General features: G+C 42.8%; 2 protein-coding genes across 2 annotated transcripts; both read right to left on the reverse strand.

Moving 5' to 3' along the window:
• Positions 1-2,552: 2,552 nt before the first annotated feature.
• Positions 2,553-16,606, reverse strand: LOC112253504 (cadherin-23). The gene is made up of 4 exons (XM_042323425.1): positions 15,454-16,606; positions 12,056-12,184; positions 3,545-3,673; positions 2,553-3,004 (listed from the first exon to the last, which is right to left on the reverse strand). Exons 1-4 carry the CDS (start codon positions 15,640-15,642, stop codon positions 2,696-2,698), a joined length of 756 nt encoding a protein of 251 aa, XP_042179359.1. The 5' UTR covers positions 15,643-16,606; the 3' UTR covers positions 2,553-2,695.
• LOC121846628 (cadherin-23-like) lies at positions 15,773-20,168 on the reverse strand. Its single transcript, XM_042322764.1, has 5 exons — positions 20,034-20,168; positions 18,860-19,046; positions 17,337-17,725; positions 16,939-17,040; positions 15,773-15,790 (listed from the first exon to the last, which is right to left on the reverse strand). Exons 1-5 carry the CDS (start codon positions 20,166-20,168, stop codon positions 15,773-15,775), a joined length of 831 nt encoding a protein of 276 aa, XP_042178698.1.
• Positions 20,169-25,949: the final 5,781 nt, after the last annotated feature.

The raw sequence follows: 25,949 nt of genomic DNA on the forward strand, positions 1-25,949 counted from the left end.
ATTCTCTCAACCAGCTTCATGAGGTAATCACCTGGAATGCATTTCAAATAACAGGTGTGCCTTGTTAAAAGTTAATTTGTAGAATTTCTTTCCTTCTTTAATGCGTTTGAGCCAATTATTTGTGTTGTTACTAGGTAGATAGCCCAATTTGGTAAAAGACCAAGTCCATATTATGTCAAGAACATCTCAAATAAGCAGAGAGAAACGACAGTTCATTATTACTTTAAGACATGAAGGTCAGTCAATCCTGAATTTTCAATACATTTTCAAGTTTCAAGTTTCTTCAAGTGCAGTTGCAAAAACCATCAAGCACTATGATGAAACTGGCTCTCACGAGGACCGCCACAGGAATGGAAGACCCAGAGTTACCTCTGCAGCAGAGGACACTAATCATTAGAGTTACCAGCCTCAGAAATTGCAGACAAAATAAATGCTTCACGGAGTTCAAGTAACAGACACATCTCAACATCAACTGTTCAGAGGAGACTGCCTGAATCAGGCATTCATAGTCGAATTGCTGCAAAGAAACCACAACTTAAGGATACCAATAAGAGGAAAAGAAATGCTTGAGCCAAGCCACGAGAAATGGACATTAGACCGGTGGAAATCTATCCTTTGATCTGAGTCCAAATTTGATGTTTGGTTCCAACCGCTGTGTCTTTGTGAGACACAGAATAGGTGAACGGATGATCTCTGCATGTGTGGTTCTCCCCGTGAAGCATGGAGGAGGAGGTGTGATTGTGTGCGGGTGCTTTGCTTTATTTGACCAAGAAGGAGAGTGGGGGGGCTCCAACCCTCCATGAGCAGCAGTGGCAGCAGTGTAAATGCAATGTTTTAGTCTGATCCAATGAACCATTGCCTTTCTGTTCAACATTTTGTATCAAGACTGCCCAAATGTGCCGAATTGGTTAATTAATACATTTTCAAGTTCATAACTGTGCACTCTCCTCAAACAATAGCATTATATTATTTCACTGTAATAGCAACTGTAAATTGAACAATGCAGTTAGATTAACAAGAATTTAAGCTTTCTGCCAATATCAGATGTCTATGTCCTGGGAAATGTTCTTATTACTTACAACCTCATGCTAATCACATTAGCCTACGCTAGCTCAACCGTCCCACTGGGAACCCACCGATCCTGTTGAAGTTAAGTCGTTTTTCGGGGTATCTGTACTTTAATATTCATATTTTTGACACCTTCTACTTTTACTCCACTACATTCCTAAAGAAAATAATATACTTTTTACTCCATACATTTTCCCTGACACCCAAATGTACTCGTTACATTTTGAATTCTTAGGAGGAGAGGAAAATGGTCCAATTCACACACTTATCAAGATAACATCTCTGGTCATCCCTAATGATGATCTGGTGGACTCACTAAACACATATGCTTCGTTTGTAAATTATGCCTTAGTGTTGGAGTGTGCCTCTAGCTATCCGTAATTTAAAAAACAAAACAATGGTGCCGTCTGATTTGCTTAATATAAAGAATTTGACATTATTTATACTTTTACTTTTGATACTTAGGTATACTTAAAACCAAATAATTTTAGACATTTACTCAAGTAGTATTTACTGGGTGACTTTAACTTGAGACATTTTCTATTAAGGTATCATTACTTTTACTCAAGTATGAAAATTGGGTACTTTTTCCACCAAGTGTGTCAATCATTAGACTCTGTGAGACGGAGGCCACACATAGGTGACCACAAAGACCGATCACATGACATATAAGTCCCACAGTTGCGCAAAAATAGAGGATGCACGTTTGCATGCATGCACACACTCAGACAAATCACATTGTGGTGAGGAATATGTGAAGAGCTCTTGCAAGGTTTCTAAACAGGAAGTAACAAGTCTCTTCTTCCTCTTTCAGTAAAATGGCACCACAGCCGTGGATTTCCTGTTATTGCACATCGTCGTGCACTTCCTGTGTATCACAGTGTACTTCTTGTCCTTATACCTCTGATCAGCCAACGCAGAACACATGGGATTAAACCATCAACCTGCTACTCACCATGGGGACACTTTAAATAATCAAAAAATGTATATAGCATACATGATGTCTTAATATGCACTATATACAGGTACATCCTTCACAAATCATCTATCAACTTATGCCATACTATATAAAGGCTTTATATTTATAGCTCCTTAAGTAAGGAGCATTGCCATGTGAACATTGTCTTCAAATGCGTTAGAAAGTCTTTCTCCATGTTCTGAGGCCTGAATAAATGATTTGCTAATATTAGTTTGATGTATTATTTCAAATATTTCCTTATTCAAAATGTTTTCCTTATTTTATACAGTTTCATCATATTCGGTCACTGAAAACAACTTCAAAGGTATTGACTCATTCAAAATACCAGGAATAAGCCAGGCTAATCCTAGCCCATCTATATGGTGAAATGCTTGCAGTACTGAGGAACACCAACAGAGTGCAACATGTTTTCAACTGTGATTAACCTGACATGACTCTTCTGAGTGAAGCCAGTCCAACAACCTATAGCCAAGTCACAAGTTACACAGCTACTGGCCAGGAGAGTGTTTAACAAGGCACAATGTTGTGTAACGTTAAGATAAAATAAGCATGCCTATCTGACATGTAGAAGGCTCTATTCATTATGTTTTGCAACATTTGCCTACTAAACGTGACCCTGGTAACACAGTGACCAAAACCCTGTCCAATTCAAATCATCCCTGTTCCCTTAGCTCTGTGTGTCAGCCCCCACCCCCTCACACCCTTGACCTCTAACCCTCTCTGACTCACCGATAGTGGAGGTGTACCATCGTCCTCCACCATCACGGTCAGCCGGTACTCCTGCTGGCGCTCACGGTCGGGTGGGCATGGTCGGGTTGTCATCTCACCTGTCATGCGGTCCATACGGAAGGTGAGGTCCTGGTTACCCGAGGTGATGTAGTAGAAGAGCATGGCGTTTGACCCGATGTCATGGTCTGTGGCCACCACGCGCAGGACGGACGTACCACCCCCCACATTCTAACACACACACACACACAGTTAGATGGACAATAACTTTTTCAGCATCTTGTGCATAATACACTATATTTTCTGTGTACTGTATATATTTCATAGCTTTTTGTTTTTAAAGCAGAGTGCAATTCCACCCTCCATTCATATTTTTGGGGGACTTGTATCCAGGCAGTACAGAATGAAATGGGGAGACAGTGTAGGGAGACAGAAAGCTTGAAAGGCTTTGGGTCAGTGTTGGGGAGTAGTTCCAATACATGTAATTCAACTAGTAATTTAACTTAATTTTGCAGTAGTTTGGTGGTAGTTTCACTAGATTCAGACCGAAATGGAATTAATTACTTTTTTAAAACACAGGCAAACATCCCTTTCAGATGTTATTTTTTTGGAAGCATCAACGACACAGAGGACACTTTAAAAGTTGAATTGATAGATGCGTGCGTGTGTGTTTGGGTGTGTGTATTATTCGGTATGTAATTGACTGATGTGTGTGTTTGTGTGCGCGTGCATATGATTGCATAGGCTGACTGATGTGTGTGCGTGTCTCACTTCACTGATGCTGACGTTGTAGCCCCCCTGGCTCTCGATGATGGGTGTGTTGTCGTTGACGTCCAGGATGTTGACAGTGAGAGAGAGGTCGCTGTAGTGGGGAGGCACACCGCTGTCCATGGCACGCACCTGTCATAACACACACATAAACGACATGATCAAAAGTATGTGGACACCTGCTCGTCAATCTCATTCCAAAATTATGGGCATTAATATGGAGTTGGTCCCCCCTTTGCTGCTATAACAGCCTCCACTCTTCTGGGAAAGCTTTCCACTAGATGATGGAACAATGCTGGGGGGACTTGCTTCCATTCAGCCACAAGAGCATTAGTAAGGTCGAGAACTGATGTTGGGCAATTAGGCCTGGCTTGCAGTCCGAACCATGAAAAATAGCCCCAGACCATTACTCCTCCTCCTCCAAACTTTACAGTTGGCACTATGCATTGGGGTAGGTAGCATTATCCTGGTATCTGCCAAACCAAGATTAGTCCGTCAGACTGCCATATGGTGAAGCGTGATTCATCACTCCAGAGAACGTGTTTCCACTGCTCCAGAGTCCAACGGCGGCAAGCTTCACACAGCTCCAGCCGACGCTTGGCATTACGTATAGTGATGTTAGGCTTGTGTGCGGCTGCTTAGCCATGGAAACCTATTTCAAGAAGCTCCCAACAAATAGTTATTGTGCTGACGTTGCTTCCAGAGGCAGTTTGGAACTCAGTAGTGAGTGTTGCAAATGTGGACAGATGATTTCCGTTTCCATTTCACAATAATAGCACTCACTGTTGACCGGGGAAGCTCTAACAGGGCAGATCTATTATTATGATTATTTTTTAAATAATTTTTTAACCCCCCTTTTTCTCCCCAATTTGACAAACAATTTGTTGGAAAGGTGGCATCCTATGACGGTGCCACGTTGAAAGTCACTGAGCTCTTCAGTAAGGCCAATCTACTGCCAATGTGTGTCTATGAAGATTGCATGGCAGTGTGCTTGATTTTATACACCTGTCAGCAACGGGTGTGGCGGAAATAGTCAAGGGGTGTTCACATACCTTTGTATATATGTGATCCGTTTCAGGAAACTAGGCTTATGTCACAAGTCACTACTTCACAGGGGACTCTTTTTTTATCAAGCATTTCTACTGGAACATGTGAACTTTCATGTGCCTTAATAACACACTTGTATGCCATCTGTAAATACGAATAAAATTGTTAAATTACGAGCCTTGTTGGTTAAAATACAGAAAAAGACAGAAATCTTTCCACTAACCATGATTGGCTGAGGTAATGAGTGGGCTGGACATGCCGAGAGAGGAGTTTGTCTATTTGAGCTGGTCAGTCGGTGTTGGTAATCCTGTCGAACGTGGCTTTAAAAAGAAATGTATCAGGTAGTGGAGCTCCATAAGTGTTGCTCTCCACTTTCTGGAGGGTTGAGTTTTGCAATCTGTGTAATTAGAGTATGATAGTTATTTTCTTAAGGTATAGGGGGCAGCATTTTCACTTTTGGATAAATAGCGTGCCCAATTTCAACTTCCTGCTACTCATGCCAGGAATATAAGATATGCATATTATTAGTAGATTTGGATATAAAACACTCTGAAGTTTCTAAAACTGTTTGAATCATGTCTGTGAGTATAACAGAACTTATGTAGCAGGCAAAACCCCGAGGACTAACCGCTCAGAAATATTTTTTTTTGTCTCTGTCTGTTCACTGAGTTCTCATTGGCAAATGATATTTCTTAGGAACCTGTTTTCAATTCCTACCAGTCTTTGGAATTTGGTTGAGGTTATTCATTTGTGCAATGAGGAAGTAGGCCATCAAACAACTGGGTAACACTGTTGAGAGTACGCAAGACGTGAAAAGTAGCGTTGGTTTTTTGTCTTCCTGTATTGAACACAGATAGACCAGTCTACAATTTGATCGATTATTAACGTTTAAAAATACCCAAAGTTGTATTACAAAAGTAGTTTGAAATATTTTGGCAAAGTTTATAGGCAACTTTTGAAATATTTTGTAGTGACGTTGCGTTTTTTGGAAGCTGTTTTTTTTCTGGATCAAATAAATGGACATTTGGATATATGTACGGAATTAATCGAGCAAAAGGACCAATTGTGATGTTTATGGGACATATTGGAGTGCCAACAAAAGAAGCTCGTCAAAGGTAATGCATGTTTTATATTTTATTTTATGTAGCGCCTGCAGGTTTGAAATATGTTTACTATTGTGCTATCATCAGATAATAGCTTCTTATGCTTTTGCCGAAAAGCCTTTTAATCTGACATATTGGCTGGATTCACAACAAGTGTAGCTTTAATTGAGTATTTTACATGTGTGATTTAATGAAAGTTAGATTTTTATAATCATTTTTTTTTATTTGCCACGCTGCATTTTCCCTGTTTTTTTGCCCAAGTGGGACGCAACCGTCCCCTATACCATAAGAAGTTAAAGAGATGGAGAAAACACCTGTTTCCAGATTACATCTTCAAAATAAGGGCAACCGTGGCATGCCATCTGTGACAGGGAGACGCGTCCATCATGCATGATGATGTATGTGTAAGATAGTCTAGCTAGCTACATTTTCAGATATTAAATGTTTCAAATTTTGACAGAAAGTGGTTTCATTTCATGCTAAAGTATACTGTTAGCTAGCTAGCTAATGTTAGGTGGCTGGCTCCCTAGCTAACGTTATGTATATGACGTTATTTGTATCCCAGAACTGTTTGCTTTGCTAATTAGAGCCTAATGTTAGCGAGCTAACATTGAACCTGGTTGGTTAGCAACCAGCAGATTCGTACAGGGTAGTAATGACATGATTTGGCACAAATTTCATTGTTGTTTAACTAGCTGGCTGGCTCGTTAGCTAACGTTACATGTGTGATCTTACATGTTGTTCACCTAGCTACGTTTAATTTGTTACCGAGCTAGCTAGCTACATTCCTTAAGCTAAAGTGTACAACAACCGTTGAATATGGCCGGTGTCAGTAAACGCTTGCAAAAAAGCAAATTGTTGCCAGCAGCGCTGGTTAGGCTGTTTTCATGTTATCCAGAGGTAAACAAATCATCGGCCAGAGTGTCAAGTGTGCGCTCTGAATGCTCCGAGACCGAAACGAGATGGGTGGGGCTAAAGCTTAAGAGGGTGTGAACGACGCTGAGTGGATGTAGACAAAGAAGAACTCTTCACTAGATGCCAAAATATTCAAAGGCCATTTTCTCAAAAGTGAGTTTACAAGTTTAGCAACTTTCAAAGCAAAATTACTTTATATAAAATGCAATATATGATATACCATTTTGTTGCCTTGAGTCTGTAGTTTTATCCAATGTAAAAAACACCATTTCAAATTTTGCCACATAAGACCAAATCCAGGAGGTGAGTCACATATAGTGTGTGTGTACACACGTTCAATTACTCACACACATACGTGCTTAAGTAGGTGGGCATACATATGGGTCTACAGTACACTGCGGTATTCTTCTCCGGAGGAGAAGCCCGATATCTTATGAGTTCCAACCCAACTTTGCTATATAGTGACTTTTATCATATTTATCTTAACTTTTTTTGTACAGAAAGTTCACACCACTAAGCACTTCTGGACATCAGATTCGACAGTTACTAACCTCGATTTTGACTTCAAATACAACTTCAACCCCGACTCAGCTCTTCCACTGTTCATACTGGACCCTATTCCTTTGTTCCATGGGCTACCAAAACACTGAAGGCATAGACGCAGGAGATAAGGTGGAGTCCTGGTGAAATTGAGCCGAAGGGCACTCTGTTCTATTGGCAAATGTCCAGTCACTCAACAATAAAATGGATGAGCTTCGTTCGAGAGTCTCCTATCCTAGAGCGTTGGACTAGTAACCGGAAGGTTGCAAGTTCAAATCCCCGAGCTGACAAGGTACAAATCTGTTGTTCTGCCCCTGAACAGGCAGTTAATCCACTGTTCCTAGGCCGTCATTGAAAATAAGAATTTGTTCTTAACTGACTTGCCTGGTTAAATAAAGGTAAAAATCAGAGACTTGAAAAGCTGAAATTTTACATTTCTTACTGAAACGTGGCTATGCACGCAGTACTTGGTGGATTCTCCATGCAGCGGCAGGATCGGATGGCAGCTTCTGGAAAGTCGAAAGGAGGTGGAGAGTGTTTTTTCATAAATAACTGGTGTGCTGCTTCAAGGGTAGCCTAGTGGTTAGAGTGTTGGACTAATAACCGAAAGGTTGCAAGTTCAAATCCCCGAGCTAACAAGGTACAATTCTGTCGTTCTGCCCCTGAACCCACTGTTCCTAGGCCGTCATTGAAAATAAGAATTTGTTCTTAACAGACTTGCCTATTTAAAAAAATATAATAACAATAACAAATGAATAATAAAATCAAAAAAGTGTAAAGGAAATCTCTAGCTTTTGTCACCTGATGTACTGTAGAATACCTCATTGTAAGCTGCAGACCCTTTTATCTACCAAGAGAGTTCTCATCTGTAATTATCACTGCTGTCCAGTGATAGAGGCAGCATTTCTGGTGGGTGATGACTTTAACGGGGGAGACTTAAAACCATCCTACCTCACTTCTACCAACACGTCTCCTGTGTCACTAGGGGCGCTAAAAGTCTAGACCACATTTATTCTACCCACAGAAATGCATATTAGGCCCTACCTCGTCCTCCCTTCGGCAAATCTGACCATGACTCCATTTTCCTGCATCCTGTTTACATAGAAAACTCGCTCTTCATGGCCTATATGAGCAAAACGTTTAACTTAAGGATTGGTGGGTTCCCTGAGGGACGGTTGAGCTAACGTAGGCTAATGCGATTAGCATGAGGTTGTAAGTAACAAGAACAGTTCCCAGGACATAGACATATCTGATATTGGCAGAAAGCTTAAATTCTTGTTAATCTAACTGCATTGTCCAATTTACAGTAGCTATTACAGTGAAATAATATTATGCAATTGTTTGAGGAGAGTGCACAGTTATGAACTTGAAAATGTATTAATTAACCAATTAGGCACATTTGGGCAGTCTTGATACAAAATGTTGAACAGAAAGGCAATGGTTCATTGGATCAGTCTAAAACATTGCATATACACTGCTGCCACTGCTGCTCTTGGAGGGTTGGAGCCCCCTCCCACTCTCCTTCTTGGTCAAATAAAGCAAAGCACCCCCACACAATCACACCTCCTCCTCCATGCTTCACGGTGAGAACCACACATGCAGAGATCATCCATTCACCTATTCTGTGTCTCACAGAAAGGCAATGGTTCATTGGATCAGTCTAAAACATTGCATATGCACTGCTGCCATCTAGTGGCCAAATCTAAATTGCACCTGGGCTGGTATAATATATTATGGCCATTGCTCTTGCATTTCAAAGATGATGATACAAAAAATTCAAAACTGTTTTTTTTCTCTTTGTATTATCTTTTACCAGATCTAATGTGTTATATTCTCCTACTTTCCTTTCACAATTCTATAAACTTCAAAGTGTTTCCTTTCAAATGGTACCAGGAAAATGCATATTCTTGCTTCAGGGCCTGAGCTACAGGCAGTTCGATTTGGGTATGTCATTTCAAAAATTGAAAAAAAGGGGCCAATCCTTTTAACAGGTTATAAATCACAAGGCAAATGCTGTACCAGGACGCGTTCTCAAAGCATGCGCAGACCAGCTGGCAAGTGGCTTCACAGACATTTAAATCTCTCCTTGTCCCGGTCTGTAATCCTGACATGTTTCAAACTGACCACCATTGTCCCTGTTCCCAAGAACTCAAAAGGTAACCAGCCTAAATAACTATTGCCCTGAAGCACTCACATCTGTAATTATGAAGTGTTTTGAAAGGCTAGTCATGACACATCATCCCAGACACCCTAGACACGTTCCAATTTGCATACTACCCCAACAAATCCACAGATGATGCAATCTCAATTGCACTTCACACTGCCCTCTCCCACCTTGACAAGAGGGGAAATAACTAATGTGAGAAGGCTGTTCATAGACTACAGCTCAGAGTTCAACAACATAGTCCCCTCCAAGCTCATCACCATGCTAGGTACCCTGGGACTGAACCCCTCCCTCTGCAACTGGATCCTGGACTTCCTGACGGGCCAGCCCCCGACGCATGACTCCAACACTATTATCAAGAATTCTGACATCACGACGGTGGTAGGCCTGATCACCAATGACGATGAGTCAGCCTACAGGGAGGAGGTCAGAGACTTAGCAGTGTGCTAGGACAACAATCTCAAATCAACTCAAATAAAATTTTATTTGTCACATACACATGGTTAGCAGATGTTAATGCGAGTGTAGCGAAATGCTTGTGCTTCTAGTTCCGACAATGCAGTAATAACAAACAAGTAATCTAACTAACAATTCCAAAAAACTACTGTCTTATACACAGTGTAAGGGGATAAAGAATATGTACATAAGGATATATGAATGAGTGATGGTACAGAGCAGCATAGGCAAGATACAGTAGATGATATCGAGTACAGTATATACATATGAGATGAGTATGTAAACAAAGTGGCATAGTTAAAGTGGCTAGTGAAACATGTATTACATAAGGATGCAATCTCCACCTCAATGTCAGTAAGACAAAGAGCATGCCCCTATTCACATCGACAGGGCTGTTGTGGAGCAGGTAGAGAGCTTCAAGTTCCTTGGCGTCCACATCACTAAGGACTTAACATGGTCCACACCCGCACAGTCAGCTAGAGGGCACGACAGCACCTCTTCTCCCTCAGGAGGATGAAAAGATTTGGTATGGGCCCTCAGATCCTCAAAAAGTTCTACAGCTGCACCATCGAGAGCATCTTGACTGGCTGCATCACCGCTTGGTATAGCAAATGCACTGCCCTTGACCGCAAAGCTCTACAGAGGGACCGCCATCCAGGATCTCTATTTCAGGCAGTGTCAGAGGTAGTCTCTAAAAATTGCCATAGACTCCAGCCACCCTAGCCATTGACTGGTCACTCTGCTACCGTCTGGCAATCGGAGCATCGGCTCTCGGACCAACAGGCTCCTAGACAGCTTCTACCCAAAAGCCGTAAGACTGCTAAATAGCAAACCATGTATTTGATACCATTCCACCCATTCCGCTCCAGCCATTACCACAAGCCCGTCCTCCCCAATTAAGGTGCCACCAACCTCCCGTGATGTACATACAGTATCTGCCGCAAATATCTCATACCTACACATTGAACTGGTACTGCTACTCCCTGTCTGTAGCGCCATTCTTGTGTATTTTATTTTATTATTCTACTATATCATTTGCATTATTATTTTTTATACTCTGCATTGTTGGGAAGTGTCCGTAAGCAAGCATTTCACGGTAAGGTTCTATTTGGCACATGTGACAAATAAAATGTTATTTGATGTGTACGCACATAAGGACACACCCATCGGCAAAACATACATTTTAAAATGACAATACTTAATTCCATAATGCACTTAATGTCCCTCCTGCAGCAAAGCACCCCCACAACATGATGCAGCCACCCCCGTGCTTCACAGTTGGGATGGTGTTCTTTGGCTTGCAAGCCTCCCCCTTTTTCCTCCAAACATAACGATGGTCGTTATGGCCAAACAGTTCCATTTTTGTTTCATCAGACCAGAGGACATTTCTCTGAAAAGTATGATCTCTGGCCCCATGTGCAGTTGCAAACTGTAGTCTGGCTTTTTTATGGCGGGTTATGTCGATATAGGTTATGTTGATATAGATACTTTTGTACCTTTCCTCCAGCATCTTCACAAGGTTGTTCTGGGATTGATTTGAACTTTTCACACATTCATCTCTAGGAGACAGAACACGTCTTCTTCCTGAGCGGTATGACGGCGGCATGATCCCATTGTGTTCATACTTGCGTCCTATTGTTTGTATAGATGAACGTGGTACCTTCAGGCATTTGGAAATTGCTCCCAAGGATGAACCAGATTTGTGGAGGTCTACAAATGTTTTTCTGAGGTCTTGGCTGATTTGTTTGTGATTTTCCCATGATTTGAAGTTAGGCCTTGAAATACATCCACAAGTAAACCTCCAATTGACTCAAATTATGTCAATTAGCCTATCAGAAGCTTCTAAAGCCATGAAATAATTTTCTGGAATTTTCCAAGCTGTTTAGAGGCACAGTCAACTTAGTGTATGTAAACTTCTGACCCACTGGAATTGTGATACAGTGAATTATGAGTGAAATAATCTGTTTGTAAACAATTGTTGGACAAATGACTTGCACAAAGTAGATGTCCTAACCGACTTGCCAAAATTATAGTTTGTTAACAAGAAATTTGTTGAGTGGTTGACTCCAACCTAAGTGTATGTAAACTTCCGACTTCAACTGTATATATATATTTTTATATATATATATTTTTATATATATTTTTTATCCCCTTAAAGGCAGGAGGCCTTTTGCCTTTTGGTAGGTTGTCATTGTAAATTAGAATTAGTTCTAACTGACTTGCCTAGTTAAATAAAGGTTAAAATCAAATAAATAAATAAATAAAATGGATATGACCCAGGTGTCTAACCTTGAGCAGGTAGCGGTCAACAGACTCTCGGTCCAGAGGGGAGTTGACGTAGATCTCTCCATTGGTGTGGTTCACTGTCCGGATCTCAAACACATCCTGCATGTTCCCTGCCACCAGACTGAAGTTCACCTGAGAGAGAGACAAAGAGCAGAAAATAGTTCAACAAGGCTTGCTTGAGCCCCCCCCCATTTCCTAGGTCTTTTCTTTAAATATTCTGTGGTGGAGGGTTAACACACTGTTAGTTTAGCGGTACCCGCTGTTTTTTTTTCTTAGTTCGGGAGGGAGAGGACAGAGTTTTTTTACCGGGGTTTGAACGGTGCACGATGGCTTCACAGACTAGCGCGGTCATGCTATGGAATGTGGTGCAGATGAGGATGGGTCTAGTCATGTCATGGATGGTGGTGTAGATGTGGCTGGGCCTTGTCAGGTTATGCTAATGGATGAGGAGAGTGTAGTGGGGAGAGGCAAGAGACTATGGGCGGTGGAAGAGGGTGTCAAGCGTGAGAGGAAAAAGGGGGAGAATAAAGGAGGTGGGAGGGGAGAGGTTGGTGTGGTCAAAGGCCCTAAGGAACCTTCATCTGGTGCTGGGGGGAGGCTCTGACTAGAAAGAAAGGGCAGGTGGTCAGGATGGGAGATGGAGATGAGAAGGAGGAGGAAGGCGAGTCTGAGGACGATGAGGAGGCTTTCTTTTCAGACTCCACCTCAATGGGTCCAGAGCTGACAGCCAGTCAGGCAGAGGTCAAAGTACAAGGTGAGGAAAGTCAAAGTTCCTGAATGAGACTAAAGGGGAAAAGGTTTACCATTAAGATTTTTTTGTGATCTGGGAAAGTTTATGAGATCAGTACAACACGCTATGAAAAATGAGGGGCATTGGTGTCCTCTCACCCAGGAAACGTTTTGGGTTGAGAAAGTGGGTCACAACTGTGCGTGAGGGTCTACCTTCAGACGCTTTTTAGATTAATATATTTTTTTCTGGCATGGGGCTTTTTGAGCTTTGCTATTGGTCTGTTTGTTTGCTGGCTGTTCTCCCACTTCTTATGTTGACTCTTCGGGTAGGCTCGCTTAAAATAAATGGCACCAGAGATGAGGGAAAGAGGAGGAAAGGACTATGTTGGGTGAATTATGTAAAACCAAAAAAAGTACAGGTATTGTTTCTGCAAGAGACGCATAGTGATGTGGTGAATGAAGTCGACTGGGGGCTCTGGTGGAAAGGGTCAAGTGTGCTGAGCCATAGAACAAATATTAGTGCAGGGGTGGCAGTCCTTTTTGCACCGGGTTTGGCCTCCTCAAAGGAAGTGTGTATGAGTAGACTGCTTGTCGTAAAAACAGCAATTAACAACGGTGGTTTTGTCCTTATAAATGTGTATGTAACTAACACAGGGAGAGAGATGGCGCTTCTGTTTTGGTGTCTTAGACAGGAACTCTCACAGGTAGCGCCTGAGGAGACGCTGGTGGTCGGCGGGGACTGGAACTGTATGATGGATTTTACGAAATCTAGAAATGGGGAGGAGCCTCATTCAGGCTCAGAGGGAGTGTTAAGGGACATCATTAAGCAGTTTGACCTAGTGGATGTTTGGAGAACTTGACATCCCAACACAAGACAGTATACATGGGTGAAGGTCTTTGGTGCTAGGGTGAGTGCAGCGCAACTCAATCAGTTTTACATCAGATCAATAGGCTGTTGGGCACTACCATTCTCCCGGTGGGTTTTTCAGATCACCACATAACCATAAAACTCTTACAAGATGCCTCTTTTTGATCAGGTTTCCCAACTTTTTGGTGGGGGCAGCGAAGAGAGGAGGTGGGATGTGGTAAATATCAAAATTTGTATTTTCTGTCATCAGAATACAGCTCTCCCATCCTTAGAGGCTAGTAGAGTATTGGGGGAACTCGAGTGTAGTTTCGAGGGTAGAGCTGGTTTGGGCAAGGCTAATTTTGCTGAATTTACGTAGGGGCCTGCACAGTTTTTTCCAGGTTAAAGCAAAGGGAGCACTTGTAAGAGCTAGGTTCTCCATGCTCAGGGACATTGCCCTTCTTCTTTGTTTGGAAAGACAGAGTGGTGAAGCCAAACGGTATGCATTGTCTGCGGCTGTCGGATGGGCGGGTGACCTCTGTGGTGGGGGAGATGCGGGAGCGGACTGTGGAGTTTTATACTGAGTTGTATAGGGCAGAGCTGTGAGATCCAATATGTGCTCAGGTTTTGTTTGCATAACTCCCTAAGCTCTCTCTGGCACAGAGGGATGAAATGGACATTCCCCTATTGTCCCATGTACTGGCAGAGGCCGCAACCCAGATGTCCCCCAGCCATGCACCGGGGTCGATGGAATCCCAGTGGACTTCTTTTGCGTGTTGTGTGAGTGAGTTGGGGTAGGAGAGTTGCCGATGAGCTGCCGACCAGCGGCTGTGGGGGGAGGAGGGGTGGGAAAACCCTGGAAGTCCTGGCACAACAAACAGGACTAACATATCTTAGGCTGCTGGAGAGATTCCTGGGGGAGGTCAAGGAGGCACTGACTGTACCGGTAAGGGGGGTGTTTGATAGGCCAAATGGGGAGGGTCCACCAATGTTTCCACCACAGCAGGTGACGACAGAGACTGGGGACTGGCAAGGGGGTATGGAGGACTCTTTGCACTTTAACACTCTAAGCCTGGGGAAGTTTGGGGGGGGTGGGAGGTAAAGTAATCTACAACCTCTGCATTAAGGTGAGGAACATTTGGAGCCTGTCAGGAGTGAAGGCGGTGGTAGGGGGTATGGTAAGGGGTATGGTTGGTTTTAGATGGAGGAGGCTCTACAAACTCCCAGTAAGAAAGAGGTCAGGGGACCTCCAGTGGAGGATTCTACATGGAGCCCTGGTCGATCCGGGAGTCAGACAGGGGAGTCCTTTCGTGTCATGAGTGAAACTGTGTATTATGTGTTTTCTGTGTGCGCCAGGTTAATGCCATTAATGTCTCTTTTGGAATGTCTGTGTGAGAGGTTGGGGGTGGAGTTTACTGTTGGTATGTTTATAATGGGGTACAGGTATTCGAATAAGGAAAAGGCCAATATGTGTTGTTGAATTTTCTGTTTGCTGAGGCAAAGTTGCCTATTTGGCTAAGGAGGAACAGGATCACAGGTGGGGGGATAACATACCCTTTACTATGATTTAATGGGATCTCTGTGCGCCTTACGGTGGAATTTGAGTTCTATAAAATTATCAAAAGTATGGCGATGTTTAAGGAGATATGGTGTGTCGGGGAGGCCGTCTATATAACTGGGGAAGATGGGTTAGATATACAGTTGTAGAAGTGGTGAGGTTTTGGTTATCGTGATGTGTGATGTTGTTTTGTATCATGGGGTAGAGGGCAAGGTGAGTATGCAGAACAAAAAGTCAAAAGTCTCTCTCTCTCTCTCTCTCTCTAACCAGTGCATTATTCCCAGCATCTTTGTCGCGCCCCAGCACCACAGCCACTCTCTTCCCGATGGGCGTGTTCTCTGGAATCTCCACCGACGAATCAGATGTGATATCAAACTCGGGACTGTTGTCATTCTCATCCAGTATGGTGATTGACACCTGCCACATGCATAGACACAACCAATGAGAGATTGCCATTGACAAGGAGGATGGAATGCTACATACCTTTTGATTTTAATATGATTAACACGGTATGCTGTTTAAAAACAATTAAAGTACATTTGTGACACTTACGTACACACACTTAATTAAGCTTTTCAATAAAACTTTAAGGCAGTTCTCCAGACTGAAGACGGAAAGCAACACATACCTTCTGCAATTTCCCCATGAGATAGCAGTAATGAGGTGAAAACAAAGATTGTCATTAACTGACATTTTCTACAACAGAATAGATTAAACAAATTGTTACATGGTGTTACATGGTTCATTATTGAAAACAGGTGAGACCTGACAACGGGCAGAGATGGGCAAAGATACTTTCTTGTTAAAATGTCAAAATACTCTAAAGACCAATGTATCAAAATGCAATTCAAAATACTTCTGCAAAGTGTTGTATCTAATCACAATATAATTATTTTAGGTATTTTGATATTTTCAAAATACATAATACTTTTGCAAGTACATGCCTTCACCACAACAACATTCTCAGTTAAGGTAACAATGTGATAGACTGTGATGTGGTAACAGACTGTGATATGTGGTTGTTTATCTACTTTAGTTGAATGCAACGACTATAAGTCACTTTGGATAAGAGTGTCTGCTAAATTACCAAAATGTAAATGTTTATGTAAAAATGATTATTGGCTTTGTTTTGGGGGCAGAGCTCTTTAGAATAATGCCCAGCTTGCTTTGCAAGTGTTAATATTTATATTAACATTCTGGTCATTTACCAGACACTCTTATCACACCATAGTGCCATCAGACTTGCAGTGTGAAAAGGGGCCACGCAATTGTTCATTTATTGTGTTCCTTTTTTTGTTCTTACTTGTTTATTTAAATATTAGTAAATATTAGTAAATAGTAAATATTTTCTTAAATCTATTTTCTGCTGCAACTGCATTGTAAGCGTTTCACAGTGAACAACCGTGTTGTTTTTGGCACATGAAAAATAGAATTGGATTTGATTTGAAAATTGTGAACCGCTTAAGAAAATGGAATGGAAAAGTACAGTATTTTAATATACTTTTTTAAATGACATGTCTCAAAATTATCTTGTTACAAAACACATTGGATTGTAGTTCAGGCCAGTGAAATACAAAAATTAAAAAATACTTAAAAGTAATTCAAATACCTATTTCAAATACATATAACAGAAATACTGCCCATCTCTGACAACAGGGAATAAAAATGTACAAGCAAATAATGTCAAAACAAGAAGAAAGGAGAAAATAAAGAAAAAAATGAAAGATTAAAATAAATAAGTGACTGCCGTACCACAGTGGAGTCTTTTTTTGGTCCCCCATCGTCAGCCACCACAGTCAGGGTGTAGATATCCCCCTTCTCTCTGTCCAGCAGCCCTGTGACTGTGATACGACCCTGCGGATGGACAGATATATGGAGAGAGAAGGAAAAAGAGAGGGAGAGAATAAGTAAAACACATGAACAAACAACCCGAGTTATCCTAGTTTGAAATATACAGCATAATTCTATTTTGAGCAGAGTACAGTATCCAGCAGGGATGGGGATCAATTCAATTTCAATTCAGTCAATTCAGGAACAATTATTTTCAATGGAAAATTGTAATCGGATTTGTAGTTATTTCCTGAATTTAAATGGACAAAGAGTGAAAAATGCTAATATGGTGTTACACCCTATCCTGTCCACCGACTCACTGTTATACTGTCAATCTTGAAAAGGGTGAGGGCGGCTGGCGATGTGTCCGGGTCGAAGCGATACGACAGCTGGTTGAGGTTGTCCGCCGACTGCGCCTGTACCTGCACCACCTCCGTTCCCGTGGCGATGTTCTCTAGGAGTGACACCTCGTAGCCCGCCGAGAAGAACGCCACTGCCTCGTCCAGCTCATTAAGTAAGGTCACGTAGACCGTGCAGAAGCCACGGTGGAACGGCGGTGCCTGGTTAGTAGCCGACACGTTCATCAGGTAGCTGGTCTTGGTCTCGTAGTCTAGGTAGTCTACAGTGGTCACCAGGCCCGTGCTCATGTCCACATCGAACTTATGGTCGGACCCGGAGACGAGGGCATAGGCCACCGCCCCGCCATCACCTGGATGGAGGGGTGGGAAGACATGGAGGAGGTGAGGGAGTTGCAGGGCAAGGGGTAAAGGGAAGGAGGTTTGGAGAAGGGATGCAAAACAAGTGAGAGAAGTGAACAAACAAAATGTATTTTTTCTTTAAGGCCCAATGCAGATGTTTTTATCTCAATATGAAATCATTTCTGGGTAACAATTAAGTACATTACTGTGATTGTTTTCAATTAAAATGCTCAAAAAGTAACAAAAATGGCTTCTTAGCAAGAGCAATTTCTCAAGCAAGACTTTTGCTAGGGCTGTCTGGGAGTGGTCCGAGTGGAGAGGGCAAAACTGAAAACTAGCTGTTATTGGCAGAGGTTTGGAACTCTCTTTCTTATTGGTTTATTAACTACTACTGATGTCACCAGGCAGGCCAAAACTCCATCTCACCCAGGCTAAAATTTCAGGAGGTCTTTTCAAACAACTCTTACACTAAAACTGAGTACGTTGCCATGCATTGTTGCTATACACACCTATCTAAAATGTCCAACCACAATTATAACCAAAAATCTATATTCTGCTCTAACAAAGAGACATTTCCAACTTTCCATGACATGTGGGCAGGATATGACATAATTATGTCCTCAGAGGTGATGAAGACCAAAGTTGTAGTGTTTGGTGACTGTCAACATCACAGCAACAGTTCTCCCACACAGTGTTTGTGCAACACATTACAGCACGGGAAGTGAATAGAGGAAGCCCACACAGAATAGCGGAAGTAGAGAGTTAAAGGCCACTCAGATTAATGACGCTCAGTTAAATGCCAGTTTCAGACAGAACAATACAACTCAGCATAAAAGCTGTATGAGAGTCATATAACACCAATAACTATGGAGACGGGGAGAGCCTTCTAACACCCCACTTCATTGGCTTACTGAGGGACACCCCTGTACCATGATGTACTACAGTACCCATAATGCTCTGTACAGCATATTCCGTTTTATTTTAGTAAAGATGTTCTGATGCTGACATAATGTTGTCCTGTCTCTTTATCAATCAATACTAGTATGTATATGTATGTACATTACACTGTATTTATTATCAATAATACCAGCTTGTACAGAGGGCTATGGGTACTGTAGTACATTATGTTACACCGCAACACCTACCGGTGTCGGGGTCTGTGGCTCGGACTACGATGACAGAGGTGCCAATGCCAGCGGTCTCCCTTAGGCCCAGGCGGTTGTACTGCTGTTGGGTGAACACTGGTGGCTCGTCGTTGGCGTCTTCCACATACACTATCACCTGTAGGGGGAAGACAGAGGGACTGAGAGTCAATGAAGTATAACTGGACAACTACTCACAAGTTTACAGGTGCCCTTTGTGCTATACCCCAACAGCTCTCTCCCTTTTGCCCCATACTCTACTCCAGCCCTATACTCTAATATGTTCTGTCCCACACCCTCTCATCTCCCAATACACAACCATCTCTCTCCTTTGTTATTTTCTGAATCCTGACACATATCCTCTCCCTTTTCCTCCCCCATGTATGACCCCAACAGTCTCCTCTTCTATGTTCTGCCATATCGCCTCTTCCCACCTCCTTCCCCATCCCCTCTTCCTCCCCTATCTCCTGCCTCACCCGTACAAAGCTTCTCATCCTGCCCTGGTCTAGCCCTGTCCCCTCTCCTCCCCATCCCTTTTCAATTCACACCCGTATGGAGCTCCTCACCTCCAGCCCTGTACCCTCCCTTCCCCTCCTCTGTCCTCTACCCAGTCTCCCACTACCCTCCCCTGTATCCTCCTTCCCCATCCTCACTCGTACGGAGCTCATTATCCTGCCCTGGTCACTGTTGTAGGCCTCCACCTCCAGCCCTGTCCTGTCTCCCGACCCTGTCTGTCACGTCCTGACCTTAGTTCCATTTTTATGTCTCTGTTTTAGTTTGGTCAGGGAGTGAGTTGGGGTGGGCATTCAATGTTTTTGTTCTATGTTTTGTAGTTCTGTTTTTGGCCTGGTATGGTTCCCAATCAGAGGCAGCTGTCAATCGTTGTCTCTGATTGAGAACCATACTTAGGCAGCCTGGTTTCGCCCTTGAGTGGTGGGTAGTTGTTTTCTGTTTAGTGTATGTCACCTTACGTTATGTTATGTTACCTTATGTTTCGTTTCTTCCATTCGCTTTGTTATTTTGTTTTGTGTGTTCAGTCTAATAAATTAACATGGACACTTACCTTGCATATTGGTCCGATCCTTCCTACTATTCCTCAGACGACGAAGAGATTCGTTACACTGTCTCCCCTCCTACCCTGTCCCTCTCTCCCTCTCTTCCCTCCTACTCTACTTACCCGTACGGAGCTCCTCATCCTGCCTTGGTCTCTGTTGTAGGCCTCTACCTCTAGCACGTGGGAGCTGCTGCTCTCTCTGTCCAGAGCCCTCTGGCCCCGCGTCACGAGCCCTGAGAGCTCATTGATGCTAAACATACTTTTACTGTTTCCTACACATGCAGACAGAGAGAGGGAGATAGGGAGACACGCACATACAGAGGGGGGAAGAGGCAGAAAGAGGGGGATGAGGTGGTAGGGAGAAAGGGGTGGAGAGGGGAAGGGGAGACAGACAGAGAGGGAGTGGTGTGAGAGAGAGAGAAATGGGAAGAGAGATGTTAGCTGCGGGTTAAGAGTGATCGTGTGCAGGATGGTCATGAGGGTATTGGTATAGATTCAAATATTAATACTAGAATATTACCAACAGTAATTTGATACTGCATTTTGCAAATGTATCATTGAGCTTTCAAATGGCTAATACAGTATGACTTCAAATAAACTGTTATGATTATGCATGCAGGGTATGATTAGCGTGCAGGGTTGTTGTTAACAGTCTTTTGTGTGTACTTGTTTTTGTGCGAGCAAGTGTGAAAAGTATCTCCACCTGGCGACTGGGAAGTTGTACTCACCAGAGAGGATCTTGTACAAAACCCTGCCGTTCTCGCCCTGGTCTGCATCTGTGGCCTGCACCTGCACACACAAACAGAATAAAACTTAACGCATATTTATAGCACAGCCATATGCAGCCATTATACTCATTTACAACCACAGCGACTTGAAACCACATGAATAGGCCTACATAGCTACATAAACATTTACACACTCGCACACAAACACATGCATGCCCACAGACACACACGCTGACATTCAAATGTACCTACAGTGAGGGAAAAGAAAATTCTGATCCCCTGCTGATTTTGTACGTTTGCCCACTGACAAAGACCTGATCTAATATAAAACAGTCTATAATTTTAATGGTAGGTTTATTTGAACAGTGAGAGACAGAATAACAACAAAAAAATCCAGAAAAACGCATGTCAAAAATGTTATAAATTGATTTGCATTGTATAATGAGGGAAATAAGTATTTGACCCCCTCTCAACCAGAAAGATTTCTGGCTCCCAGGTGTCTTTTATACAGGTAAAGAGCTGAGATTAGGAGCACACTCTTAAAGAGAGTGCTCCTAATCTCAGTTTGTTACCTGTATAAAAGGCATCTGTCCACAGAAGCAATCAATCAATCAGATTCCAAACTCTCCACCATGGCCAAGACCAAAGAGCTCTCCAAGGATGTCAGGGACAAGATTGTAGAGAAGAGAGGAGCCCTGCTTCAGTCTCATTAGCTTTATAAAGAGATGTGGAGAGGAGAAGAGAAAGAGGAGGAGAGGGGTAAACAGGAGAAAAGAGAGTGGGGGGTCAGAATGTTGAGTGATGAATAGGATATTACACAGTGGAACGCAACACTTTGGCTATAAAAGTCGTGCAGAACATCCCAGTCCGTGTTAGCTAAGCTTAGATGTTGTGATTGTAAGTATTTGCAGTGTTAGTGCTCGTATACGGTGTTGGAAATTGAGCCCATTGTTTTAGGCTCTCCCAGCTCTCTGTCCCCTCTTTCTTCCCTGTGTGTTCCCTAACACTCTCTCAAAGAAGCAGAGTAAGGGAGAAAAGTTGATACTGGAAGTGACTGAAGAAGTTAGAGAATATTCTAGTGTGTGTGTATATAAAATGTGTAAATGTGTTTATGAAGTATATGTTTGTTTGCTGATGTGGTTACATGTGTTGGTTTGTTTATATGTGTTATGCCCAAGTGTGTGTGTGTGTGTGTGTGTGTGTGTGTGTGTGTGTGTGTGTGTGTGTGTGTGTGTGTGTGTGTGTGTGTGTGTGTGTGTATACATCTAAGTATGGAGTCACAGTCAATGTGAGAGAGAGAGTGGATGTTGGACAGTGGAAGATGTCTGAACTCTCTGGAGTTTGTGGTTTGTTTGTGCGTGTTTGTCCTTTGTGGTGCTCACATCAGTTAGCCTACAGATGAAGAGAATCGAGAAATGTATAGGGAATTGGATAGTAATGGGTGGATGAAACACATGGAGAGACCACACAAAGAGAGAAAAATGGCATAAAATTGTGATACTATTTACTGATTGTTAACTAATCTTGAGGAAATTAACTGAACTAGATTATTTACATATTGATTTGAGACCCACAGATAGGATTTGTTGCAGTGTAGGGAGAATGGTGATCTCTTTCTCCCTGAGTATGAGTATTACATTTGCTTTAGACTCTAACAGTACAAGAAGCAGAAAAGAGCAAAACTGGAGAGATAGAGGTAGAATAGTGTGAAAACTTGGTAGAGTAGTGTGTGTTACAGGTGGCAAGTGTGTGTGAGTATGTCTATACTGTAAGAGAGCTTCGATTCAATATCTTGTGTGTGTTTGTGTGTGTGTGTGTGTGTGAGAAGGTAAAGACTAACGAAACAATGGATGCTCCAGTGACCTTTCCACACAGCTTCACTGTCATTTTGTCTTAAGAATAATTTAACGTCCCAATGTGTTTCCACTTAAACTGATAAGGAACGCTTTGTCCTCATCGAATTAAAGACTATGACACTTACAAATGCTATTGTGCAAGGGAGGGGGGCAGAAGGAATGAGGGGGTATAGCGGGTGGGGGTTGGGTATAATTTTTTTGGGGGTGCATTTTACGAAACCCAATTTGTATTACATTGCAGAAACCCTGTCAAGCAGCGACTGTTGTGTAGTCATTAATGTAATAGCTACCCAATCGGTAAAATTGCCAGGTGTGTGTGTGTGTGTGTGTGTGTGTGTGTGTGTGTGTGTGTGTGTGTGGTAAATGCACGTTTGATTACCATGCAAAGCTTGTAATAGCCAAACAGCTGAAGCTTTGGAAACACCATGTGTGTGTGTGTGTGTTGCAACTCCTTCAGAGTATGATGGTAATAACCCCTACTAAATAGGCCTAAATCAACTTGATTTGGCTTGGCCAATAAGGCAAGACATTTCATATCAAGAGAACTGCTGTGTGCCTGAGCACACACACACACACACACAGATGTCCACACACTTCTCAGCTAACCTCATTCTCATGCCTTTCCCTTCCAGAACTTGGCGACCGTGAACACAACAAACACCAACAGTGATCCAGCGGTCAACATCTACTTCACCTACTTCACAGAGCCACCACTACATTTCAACCTCTACAGCCTCCCCATCTCCCTCTTCCCCTCCCCTGTACTGCTGTGTAGCACTCAAATCTGTAATCATGAAGTGCTTTGAAAGGCTGGTTAACGGTACACATCAACTCCATCATCCCAGACACCGTAGACCCACTTCAATTTGCACACCACCCCAACAGATACATAAATGACACAATCTCAATTGCACTCCACACTGCCCTCACCCACCTAAATAAGAGGAATACCTATGTGAGAATGCTTTTCATTGACTACAGATCGACATTCAACGCCATAGTGCCCTCCAAGCTCGTCATCAAGCTTGGGACCTTGGGACTGAACACCTCCCTCTGCACCTGGATCCTGGACTTCCTGACAGGCTGGCCCCAGGTGGTGAACCCTCTGAAAACACCATCAAGTTGCTGATGATGCAATGGTGGTAGGCCTTATCACTGGCAATGATGAGAAAGCCTACAGGGAGGAGGCCAGTAACCTGGCAGTGTGGTGCCAGATCAACAACCTCTCCCTCAATGTCAGGAAGACCAAGGAGCTGATCGTAGACTACAGGAAAAGGGGGGCGAGCATGCTGTAGTGGAGCGGGTCGAGACCTTCAAGTTCCTCAGTGTCTGAATTACTAAGGATTTCAAATGGTCCACACACACACACACAGTCATGAAAAAAACGTGGCAGTGCCCGTTGCTAGAACTTGTCAAATTCTGCCCTGGCTATGTAATGAAAGAAAAAAAACTATGCTATGCTGGGTATAACACTACATTACCAAAGTATCCAACACCATCCAACCATATCATCCAACATCTCATTCCAAAATCATGGGCATTCATTTGGAGTTGGTCCCTCTGCTACAGCAGCCTCCACTCTTCTAGATGTTGGAACATTTCTGCAGGGACTGGCTTGCATTCAACCACAAGAGCAATAGTGAGGTCAGGCACTGATGTTGGGTGATTAGGCCTGGCTCACAGTTGGCATTCCAATTCATCCCAAAGGTGTTCAATAGGGTTGAGGTCAGGGCTTTGTGCAGGCCAGTCAAGTTCTTCCACAGCGATCTCGACAAACCATTTCTGTATGGACCTCACTTTGTGCACAGGGGCATTGTCATGCTGAAACAGATAAGCACCTTCCCCAAACTGTTGCCACAAATTTGGAAGCACAGAATCATCTAGAATTTCATTTTATGCTGTAGTGTTTAGATTTACCTTCACTGGAACTAAGGAGCCTAGCCCAAAACATGAAAAAGAGCCCCAGACAATTGTTCCTCCGCCACCAAACTTTACAGTTGGCACTATGCATTGGGGCAGGTAGCATTCTCCTGGCATCCACCAAACCTAGATTAGTCTGTCAGACTGCCACATCGGTCCTGTTCTGTGAGTTTGTGTGGATTACCACTTTGCAGCTGAGCCTTTGTTGCTCCTAGACGTTTCCACTTCATAATAACAGCACGTACAGTTGACCAGGGCAGCTCTAGCAGGGCAGACAATTGACGAACTGACTTGTTGGAAAGGTGGCATCCTATGACATTGGCACATTGAAAGTCACTGAGCTTTTCAGTAAGTCCATTGTACAAAATATAAATAGTAAAGTACAGATACCCCACATAACAAGCTAAGTCGTACTTTAAAGTATTTGTACTTAAATACTTTACATCACTGTGTGTGTGTGTGACGTGTGTGTGTGTGTGTGTGTATATATAGAAAGTCACCACCCCTTTCAAAATGTTCAACTTTTGTTGCCTTTCAGCCTGAAATGAAAACACATGAAATCAGACTTTTTCCCGGCTTTATTTACACACAGTATCCCACAATATTGAAGTGGGAAAAAAATCTAAAGAACTCTGAACATTCATTACAATTAAAACAGTAAAATACCCTATTTGGACAAGTGAACACCCCCTGAGTTAAGAACCTTTTTCTTAAATGACAGTCATTACACTCTTTGAACATGTTTCTACTAACCTTGCAATATTTGCCCATTCTTCCTTGCAGAAGTGTGCAAGCTCAGTCAAATTGCATGGTAACTGCTCAAGGACTGGGCTCTGACTAGACCACTCAAGAACGTTCACCTTCTTGTACTTCAGCCACTGTACGGTTGCTTTGGCGGTGTGCTTTGGGTCATTGTCATGTTGAAACATGAACCATCTTCAACTTTCATTTTCAACTTCATGGCAGAGGGCTGCTGGTTCTCCTCAAAAATGTGTTGGTATTTTGCACGGCCAATTTTCCCTTCTATCCTGACAAGTGCTCCTGTCCCTGCTGAAGAGAAACACCCCCACAACAGGATGCTGCCACCGCCATGCTTCTTTACTGTAGGCATGGTGTTCTTTGGGTGGAAAGATGTATCGTTTTACGTTCAGACCAAAAAGTTCAATTTTGGTCTCATCTAACCACAGCACATTTTGACACATGGCCTCGAAATCTACAAGGTACTTTTTGGCAAAGCTCAAACAAGACCCAATGTGGCTTTTTTTGAGGAGTGTTTTTTTTTCTTGTCACCCTCACATAGAGGCCAGATTTGTGGAGCGCTTGTGATATTGTGGTCACATGCACTAGTCTTTACCATAAAGCCCTGAAGCTTCTACAAAGTCACCATTGGCTTCTTGGTAGCCTCTCTGATCAGTCTCCTCCTTGCCCGGTCATCTAGTTTGGAGGGACGGCCTGATCTATGCAGGGTCTGGGTGGTGCCATACGCCTTCCACTTCTTAATAATGATCTTAATTGTGCTCTGAGTGATAGACAAA

This window comes from Oncorhynchus tshawytscha, linkage group LG06 (assembly GCF_018296145.1).
Source record: "Oncorhynchus tshawytscha isolate Ot180627B linkage group LG06, Otsh_v2.0, whole genome shotgun sequence".
In the NCBI taxonomy this organism is placed as follows: Eukaryota; Metazoa; Chordata; class Actinopteri; order Salmoniformes; family Salmonidae; genus Oncorhynchus; species Oncorhynchus tshawytscha.